The sequence below is a fragment of the Helianthus annuus genome, chromosome 17 (assembly GCF_002127325.2).
Source record: "Helianthus annuus cultivar XRQ/B chromosome 17, HanXRQr2.0-SUNRISE, whole genome shotgun sequence".
Classification (NCBI taxonomy): domain Eukaryota; kingdom Viridiplantae; phylum Streptophyta; class Magnoliopsida; order Asterales; family Asteraceae; genus Helianthus; species Helianthus annuus.
The window spans coordinates 35,875,050-35,885,221 of NC_035449.2; the positions used below are offsets into that span (position 1 = coordinate 35,875,050).

Here is a 10,172-nt window from a genome sequence, read left to right on the forward strand (position 1 = left end):
ACGAACCGAGTCATGTGCGGCCTTGAAACCTTGCTTTATTCCTTCATTCGCTCCTACCGCATTAACGCTATTGACTAAATCAGCAACAGCTTTCTCCAGCTCGGGGCTTTGCTGAACTAGCTTGACGACCTAAGCAACCCCCTCCGTCAAGAACCATTGTTTCATAAGCATCAGCTCCGACGTCTGGGCATAAAGCTCAACCATCTCAGTGTTGCAGCGGGATAGCATACCCTTTGCTTCGTCAATCAAAGCGTTATGAGACTCGACAGCCCTATCACGAGATCTCTCGAGCTCGCCTTTTGCTGAAGAAAAATAAAAGTCAGTAAGGTAAAGAAAAATATACACACAAAGACTAATAAAAAAGACGTACCAGTTATCATACGGTGGTAGTCGGCCAAGAGTTGGTCATACGACTTCTGCATCTCTTTTAATTCCGTCGCATGCCTTTCCTCCAAGCTAACTTGCTTTTTCTCCAGGACAGCAAATCTTTCTTTAAAAACCTCCAAGTCCTGGAGAGCCTTGTCTCGAGCTTCGTGGGCTGCCGCAGCCGAAGCCTGAGAAGACTTGGTGACTTCCTTGGCTTCCGACACTTGTCCCTTCAATCGATCAACCTGGGACCGCAGGGATATCAGCTCTTGTTTCGTTTTCGATCGGACATCACCCTCGTTCTTCAAGTTAGCAACTTCGCGTCTAAGCTTATGACATGACGACTCCGATTCGACCCAACGTTTGTACGTCTCCACCACCAGAGAGTTCGACTGAGCTTGATTCAGCATCAGGGCATTCCCAAGCTCTGGTCCGCTCATCTTGCGGTAATGAGAATGTTCAGCAGGGGTCCCTAAATGAAATAAAGACATCTTAGCGGAAAGAGCATCCACAATCCTATCTTTGTTCACCAGTGACCATTCCGGCACATATTTCTCCAGAGCATGAGCTGCATCCATATCTTCAAAACCACCCGAACCTAACTCCCGGGACAAGAACACAACTTCAGTGTCATACCATAGGGGAGAAGAAGAGGCACTGTCCCCACCATCAAATGGCGAAAGGCTCGGCCTAGACACGTTAGATGCGACTCCCGTAGTGAACTTACCCGAAGGAGACGGCTCAGTCTTTTTGAGGTCGGATGTACGCAAATCCGTCACAACCTTAACACCACCTCCACCAAAGGACAACGGGCTTAACAGAGTTTTTAAATGATCCCGAGGGGTACGGCCTCCATGAAGATGATCGTCTAAATTCTCCAATACCCCCCCGGTAGTAGAAAACTCGGTAACCTGGTCATCGTCATCAAGAGTAATGGCTTTAAACCCTGGTTTCTTTCTTTTCAGCTGTTTAGGCTTCGGGTCATTCTTGGTCGAAGCAGCCCGTTTCCTTTTCAAACTAATTTAGGGCTGCTCTTCCTCATCTTCTGCATCATCTTCGTCTTCATTCTGGCCACTTCCCCCTTTTTCTCCGCCGGCACGCACCTCAGTTTCCCCAACAGAAAGATGAATCCCCTCGTCCTCAATCACAAATTTAGAACCGGAACCCTTCGTCCCAATCGAACCACCTTTTCGACTTTCAGTAGCATCTACCGTAGCTACCGTCTGAATCGGAGCAGCAGATAACCCCTCTCCTACGGGGATAGAACCGGAAGCGCCTTGAGCTGCTAAGTCAGTTTGAACCACCGAACCACCTTGACCATCAGGAGCATCGGGTGCACGAATCTGATAAAGATTTTGGTGCACAAGTTGCAAGTACGGGGTATCGCCTTCCGGAGTCTTGGTGGCCCGGATATCCAGCTCTTTGGAGTCGAAGGACTTCAACCGCAATGCTTCTTTTAAACCCATAACTGTACCAAAAAACAAACGATAAGTAATATCAATCGCCGAACAGAAACGCCGAACAAAAAAAAATATATGTGAAACAAAACAATGAAAATACGGAGAGCACCGCACAACTGACCCTCTTTATTCCATCGGAGGGTAGGATACCACTCTGGTTCGGCCCATATCGTGCTAATCCTCCCCATGACAAGAATGTGTTCCGGATATTTCTGTATACGTTCGGCCTCCTTAATCAAGTCAGCATAAAGTTTCTTGTTATACTCAAAGTCTTCAGGAAGAGGAGACGTGAGTTTCGACTTTTTTAGCCTCCATGTCATGAACTCCGGAACGCACCGATCATCAACTAGAAAGAAGTGATCTTTCCAATCCTTTATGCTCGTGGTAATCCATGTGTAGCAGCAAGAGTTCTTGTCCCTGACTTCAAAAGTATACCAATTGCTGGACCGGTTCAATTTATAAAAAGCCCGGAACACATCCAAATCCGGGTCGGACCCTAGACCACGACAAGCCAACTCAAAATGGCACACCTTGGCAAGGCCAAAAGGGTTCATCCGAGTCAAGTGTACCTCGTGAAACAGCAAAACCCCAACCAAGAACTTCGTCAAAGGAAGACGACAGTTACAATAGTCGAAAAGGCGAGTGTAAATCCCTATCTTTCCCGAAACAAAGGGATAGATGGGCGTGTCCTTTTTCGGAAGAACAGGGTGTAGCGATTTGGGAATCGCATAGCTTTCCACATACCAGTCTAACCCCTTCTGGGTCAAGACATTAAAGCAACCAGAAAGATTACTCTTATTCGCCATAGCAAGAAAAATGTTTACTAACCTGAATAGACGAGTCGATTCGCACCAACAAGGAATGAAGAAGATGAAGGAGATGAAGAGGATAAAAGGTGAAAAGTGGAAAGTGAAATCGGAAGATTGTTCCTCCCCCTTTTATAGGGATATGGAACCGCCTTAAAACTCCCAATCAAATGGTGACACGTTATGACAGCTGACGCACACCAACCGTCACATCAGGCGGGAAACATAAGGTGACTGTCGGTCACCAATCTTAGGTCACCGCCCAAATTCAAACTTTGAAATCGACAAAAACCGCCAATAAAAAACCGTGGACTTCAAAACACTCCGGCAAGTAGTTCGAAGTTTTTGCTAAACAAACACTACGAACTAGGGGGACTTGATGAGGATTTGTCCTTAGTCGGACCGAATCATCCTGAGGCTTAGGGCCGAACCGCGGTACACCATGTCGGACCGATCCCAAGCTACAAACGGAACGAACGAGTGCAGTGACACGACCTAACAAACTGGGCCCCACTTGGCATAACCGTCATGATAATGACTGGTCCGACCCTAACTAACTTGCCACATCAGCCCACCCAAAGACTATAAATACTCCACTCAAGCCTCCAAAAATGGGTAATCGCTACTTCTCTCTCTAAACTCTCCTTTCTCTCTCCCTGACCTATTTTCTCCTCGCAAATACTTATTCTCACGCCCGAGCTTGGTCACAGAGAGGCCCCCCTCCCTGTGACGAGGCTAACGGTGTGCTTTGTCTCTAGTGATCTTGCAGGTTCTTTGCCAGGTCATCTGAAGCTCTACTCTGACCAGGTCGTATCAACTGGTTCTTGAGTCTTCAACCATCAACCAACGGTCACCACCATTAACCCACTGTTTCACCACCTGACTAAAACCCCAACTCATAAACAATGGCGGCGACGCCACCATCCACCACCGTGGGTGTGTTATTTCACAAAATCAACTGCAACCCACCCCCACAAAATCAACATTTGTTCATTTATCACTCAATCAACGGTACAACATCAGTAAGTTTTTTACTTGTTGATTTCGTCAATTTCTTAGATTTGTGAGTTTTGTGATTTGATTCATCATGAACGGTTAGGGTTTTGTGTTTATTTCACCGGTGGGAGAGATGAGTGAGGTAGAGAGAGAGCAGGTGCGTCAGGGTTTCAGGTGTTTATTTCACAGAGGGGTTTAGGTGCGGCGGGGGTTTCAGGTGCGGCGAGGCGTTTCTGGTGGGAATTTGTGTCAGGAGGTTCAGGTGCGGCGAGGCGTTACCGGTGGGAATTTGTTGGTGGGTTGTTGGTGGTTACTCATGGTGGTGGTGGGTGAAGGTTGTGTGGGTGGTGATTTTGCGCTGGCATGGCAGGGGTTGGTGGTGTAAGCAGTGGCAGTGGAGGTGGGTGTTGTGGTGGTGATAAGGGTGAAGGTGGGTGGCAGTGGAGGTGTTACCTTCGGTATTATATGATCACTCGGAACCGGACTGATTCTGAAAGATAGACCCATGTTGTGAATTGAATGAGCGTTTGAGTATGTTATATATAATATAGACTAGTCAATTGACAAAATTACCCTCGTGTGCAAGTCACATGACAAGATTTAATAAAAAAATCTAACTGGGTTAAAGTCAAAGGACAAAACGTGCAACAAAATTCCCTATAAAAGGCAAAAACTATCAAAATTCGTTGAAAAGGACACCGCTTAAAAAAAGGATATAAGGTAAAGGACAAAACTTGTAATTTTTCCTTTATATTTTAAACAAGTTTGTGAATAGTCACTGTGATGTATGTGCTACATCAACATCTATTAGAATTTAGAATTAGATTACCTAGTAACTTATCTTTATTACACGATACTTTTGCTTTAAATATTATTGTTTTGAAATATGAGCGCCTTCGTCTCTTATTTCTTGTTTCAACTCTCGTCTTGTTTAATTTCTCTATTTCTTAATTATATCAAAACTAATTTTTGCTATGAAAAATCATCTCTACTTTTGCTGTAATAACGTTTTATATATTTAATTTGAGAGAGATCGGAAAGTATGAGTAATATACGCACTTGTGTAATTATTCAAGATGAGAAACCCCACAAATTTGGTGACAGGTGACGTAAATTATAGATGGTTCGATGCGATTGAGCTACATCGAGTTTGAATTTTATTTTGGTTCTTTTAATTTATTTTGGTATAGTATAGTTTTGTTGTTATATGTAGAGAAAAATGCCTGGATAGTCCCTGTGGTTTACCCATTTTTCACCTTTAGTCCCTAGCTTTCTAAAATTACACCTATAGTCCTTAACTTTTTCAATTTCGTTTCCGGATAGTCCCTGACACGTAACTGGGTTAGTTTTTGGTGTTAGATGCGTGTGAAATGACAAAAATACTTTTACCCACTTCATCTTTCCCACTCCACACCACCACCACCACCACCATCTACCCCTACTTCACCGTAACCACCCCTACAACAACCACCACCGCCGCCATCATCACCGTTGCCTCAACCACACTCACCAGATCTGAGACGAAGCTGAGAGATTCGCCGGAATGTTTCCGGTGAATGCATTGGAAGAAACGTCGTGGTATCAAATTTCCGGCGGTAAGTTGCCGGAGATTTCACCGGAGAGGAGGTTGTTTGCGACGTATGGCGTTTAAGATGTCTTGTTGACTGAATATAATTAATTTATTGACACTGCATTTACTTTTATTGAGCACAACACTTTTAATCTCGTTTGCCAATCAAAAATCCCAATTGGTTTCTGTACGTGTATGTTTCATAACCCAAAACTTTATATGGGAATTGTCCATTGAAGAAGAGTAATCGACTTTTGTTTCTTGGTCTGCATATTTGTTTGTGACAATTTGCTTTTGATGTATATACAGAAATCAACTTGGTTTCTGTATGGGTATGCAGGGAATTGATGGAGGAGGAATTCCGGTGAGTGTGATTGAGGCAGCGGTGATGGTTACGGTGAAGTGGGGGGTAGATGGTGGTGGTGGTGGTGTGGGTGGGGAAGATGAAGTGGGTAAGGGTATTTTTGTCATTTCACACGCACCTAACATCAAAAACTAACCCAGTTACGCGTCAGGGACTATCCGGGAACAAAATTGAAAAAGTTAGGGACTATTGGTGTAATTTTAGAAAGTTAAGGACTAAAGATGAAAAAATGGGCAAACTACAGGGACTATCCGGACACTTTTCTCATAAAGTTATTATATTATTGGTAAATTAAGTGTGTAAACTTTGTTTTTTTCTAGCAATGTGAATAAACATATATACACTGATTAAACTATGTGTAGTGGCCGTTACTTCACTGCGACATCACTGTTGAGGAGTGTCAAACACCATTCCATGAGCGCCAAGATCACCTCAGTGAGTGTGGTAAAATGCGTGAGAGTGGTCTGTGACCCTATTGATCAATGAATGAGAAGCCTCTAAACGGATTAGGGATTTTCATTTGTTGTGGAATGTCATTTTTAAAGTCTCTTGATTCTCATGTTCATCCTTGCATCCTCTTAATCTAAGCTATATAATTAACTTTCTTGAATACGGTTATAAAGGCGTCTTGATACGTGCAATTGATGACTGATGAGTACACCTAACACATATGCTTCTTAGAACATAAACTTTATGGTTAGCTTCAATTAGAACATAAGTAGATAAAGAAGACATGCATGAAAGATAGTTAAGAATTAGAAATGTAGGTGTGAGACGGATGAACTTAAATATGTCTCAAGTGTTTTTTGCAAAGTTTTATATAATTATATCATATTATTGTGATGAGTTTTTGTCTGTATATATCAAAGAAATTCACCTTTTAGTTCTTGTCTAAAGAAAACTGTACAACATTAAAAGTTAAGTTAATGTTGTCCTCAATGTTCATTAATGCTATTGTTGTTAGAGTTCTATAGTCAGAAAGTTGAAGTTAATGTAGATCGGCTCCTAATTCTAATATACTTTTGTTAATCATCTTTCTTCAAATTTCTTTTAATTCTTGTCGTCTATCAACTTGAACTCAAAATCTTCTCCTTTTAAACCCAGTTGTTTAAAGACTTTGTCTTTATCAATAGACAATCACCCCATTAGTAATCATCTCTATTTATACTTTGCAGGATTTGAACCTTACACATTTAAAATAGAGGAGAGGCAGCTTACTTACTGGTTTCCAGGGTCTCTTATGGACCTATAGTAAGATGATTAAATTAAAAGATATGATTTAATTAGGTTTCTTTATAATTATTAGGCTATGTGGTGTGGTGATATTTCTAATCACCATCACCACCACCCTCCGTCCCTCCAGGCCTCTACAAAGGCACTACATCACTCCACCCTTATCCACCACCCTATATGGTGTGGTCTGTGACCCCCACCATCATCCATCATCGTCCACCATTAATCAAACTCTCCCGGTTAATTCAAGGAGGTTCGTGGTTGGCATGAAAATATCTATGCTCACCATTCATGAATTGAGACGGGGTGGTGTATTAGTGAATCATGTCCCATGTGACAATCTATGCCCTAAACCATCATCCCACACCCTAGAGCCTTATTATTATATTAGTTAATTTACAATCCATGAGGTTTTTTTTTTGTATAAGATGTGTATGTGCATCCTAAATCTATTTAGAAAACATAGTTAAATGTCATTTTAGTCCCTGTGGTTTGGGTCATTTTGTCAATTTAGTCCAAAGGTTTCATTTTTCACCTGTGGGTCCAAAAAGGTTTCACCGTTGCCATTTTAGTCCACTAGGTTAACTTCATCCATTTTTTCTGTTAACGAGAAGGGCAATTCGGTCATTTTATTTGACCGAATTGTCCTCTAGTTAACAGAATTACATGAAAAATGACCGAATTGCCCCTCTCGTTAGTAGAAAAAATGGATAAAGTTAACCCAGTGGATTAAAATGGCAACGGTGAAACTTTTTTGCACCCACAGGCAAAAATAAAACCTTTGGACTAAATTAGTAAAATGACCGAAACCACAGGAACTAAAATGACATTTAACTCTAAAAAACATTACCATTTAATTATATTTGCTAACCAATAATAGATGTTAAATTGTTAATCCATATAATGCTAGATTGTTATCATCGGTCGCCCGTTGCGGCGATCATGTCATAGTTGTTTATAGCTGGCATTACGTTATGTGATGCATTAATCATATGAAAACGCGTTTTTTTATTTATCTTATCTAAAGCATCGCGGTTACAAAAGAAATGGAGTCGAACCAGAGTTGGTTTGTTTAGTGACGGTTTCCCCTAATCACTACACCACCCTTACCTTTGCATCAAAACTTAGCGACATCGAAACCTACAATAACTCGAATTTATATTGTCGAATGAAAACTTATTATATTTGACTCGACTCGTTTCTGAACACATATTACATCAAAACGTAGACCAACTAAAGACGTACGCAAAAAAAAGAATGAAAACTTTTTATATTTTACCAGACTTGTTTCAGAAAAAAATATGTCGAAACGTGAATTTATATAGTTTGCATTCAAACATGAATTTATACAAACACGTACATTAAAATGTCAAAACGTAGACCAATCTAAACATACATAAAAATAAGCATGAGAACGCATTATATCTGACCGACTCATTTTCGAAAAAATTTACGTAGAAAGCTTGAATTCATACCGACACTTACCTAAAATAACCATGGAGAAAATAACTTTTAGACTTTAACCTAAAAATTGAATATACGGGAGGTAAAATTGAAAAGTTAGAACCAAAATGGGTAAAAATGATAACTTATAAAGTTTTTAGAATTTTTTATAAAGTTTAAGGGCTATATTTGTCAATTTAGAAAGTTGAATGTAAATTTGTTTGTCTTTTATGCACCGACCTTTAAATTTAAGATCTTTAAATCTTTAAAAGAAACCACTTTAGGGACATTTGTTATCATATTAGGTCATCTCCTATATATAATTATTATTTTAATTTAATCTCTTCTAATTAATTATAGATAATCCTCCTACTAAATATTATTTTGTTTAATATCTTATATTATAGATAACCCTCCTATTAAATATTATTAGTTTAATATCTTATTGATAATTATTATTATTATTTAGTTTAATCTCCTTCTCACTTATAACATTATTTATTTGAATTAATTATATTTGAACGTTTTGTTTAGTTTGGTATCAAATATATTTTACGAAACTTAAAATAAAATTAACTAATATTATTTATCATTTATACATTTATGGAGTTTTTAATAAAGGGTTAAATTTATTGAGACTTCGTTAACAAATTTTGAAACAACAGAATAATCTTTTTTTATCACGACTACCAAACTTTGTATTAATATATTATATTTATTCAACCCGTGTAATACACATGATTTTAAAGATATAACTTTTTTATTTGGTATATAAAATTACATTTATTCAACCCGTATAATATGGTTCTTATATATAACTTTTTATTATTTAATATATAAATTATACTTATTCAACCTGTACAATAAATGGGGTTTTTAAAGATATATTGTTTTATTATTTAGTATAAAAAAATTATTTATTCAATCCCGTATAATACACGGGGTTATAACCTAGTTTAAGATATAGAGTAATTTCTTAATTATTTTATCACAAAATCATCAAATATAAAATTCTTTATAAAAAAAAACAACTACATACAAAATAAAACTACTCCACCCTCTATATAAATGCATGTCACTCACACTCAAGTCTTTGTAACCTCATACCACCTAACTCATTTCTCCTATATACCTTTCTTTCAATTTCAATGGCAGAAACTCAACCAAAACGCCCAAGAGAAGACCAACACCACCATCTTTTTTCAAGTGAAGTTGACCCAACAAAGCACCACAAAACTTGTAATAACTACACCCAAATCCTCTCCATTCTTGACGACAACACTGAAGAAGATCAACACCAAGAAACCACCCAACGTTTAACGGAGTTCTTCACATCTCTACAACAAGAACTAATTATCTCATCATCATCCGACGACCCTTTACCAGAAGAAAAACAACAAGAAGTGGAAGATGGTGAAGAAAAAGAAAGGGTTATTATTAGACACCTTCTTGAAGCTTCTGATGATGAGCTTGGAATACCTGATGATGGTTATGGAGTGTTGGAAGGTAATGATGCTGCTGGGTGTTGTGAGAGTTTGTGTGATGAGTTGTTGGGCCTTGAAGATGAGCCTGCTAACTATTGTAGTTTATTGCACTCAGAACTTATTATGTAGCCTTCGTTGTTTTGTTGGAAAAATCTATATTCTCTTAAAAGTCTTTTAAAACATGTTATGTAGTTTAAAAACGACTAATCATCACTGTTACATAGATAATAGGCTTCAACTGACCTTTTCTTTAACTAAAAGAATTATAAAAAAATTTATATAGACCCCACTTGATTTAGTCCTCAATGGTATTACCACACTAACAAAGAGGGGATGTCGCGTTGGCGTCCTCTATAACGCCCCCTACAAAGATAAACCTTAGGTCGTGGGGTATGGAGCGGGAGTTTGGGCGTGGGTTGGGGTAAAATGCTCAAGTCACCACCCCGGGTG

The 10,172-nt window shown here is 39.1% G+C and overlaps 1 protein-coding gene across 1 annotated transcript; it reads left to right on the plus strand.

The window, feature by feature from the left end:
• Nucleotides 1-9,318: 9,318 nt before the first annotated feature.
• Nucleotides 9,319-9,895, plus strand: LOC110921259. The gene has a single exon (XM_022165550.2). The coding sequence runs from the start codon at nt 9,387-9,389 to the stop codon at nt 9,849-9,851; it is 465 nt and encodes a 154-aa protein (XP_022021242.1). The 5' UTR covers nt 9,319-9,386; the 3' UTR covers nt 9,852-9,895.
• The last annotated feature ends 277 nt before the right edge of the window (nt 9,896-10,172 follow it).

Bases quoted from the DNA above. Each gene is read 5' to 3' on its own strand.
- LOC110921259 (XM_022165550.2), top strand. From the start codon at position 9,387: ATGGCAGAAACTCAACCAAAACGCCCAAGAGAAGACCAACACCACCAT.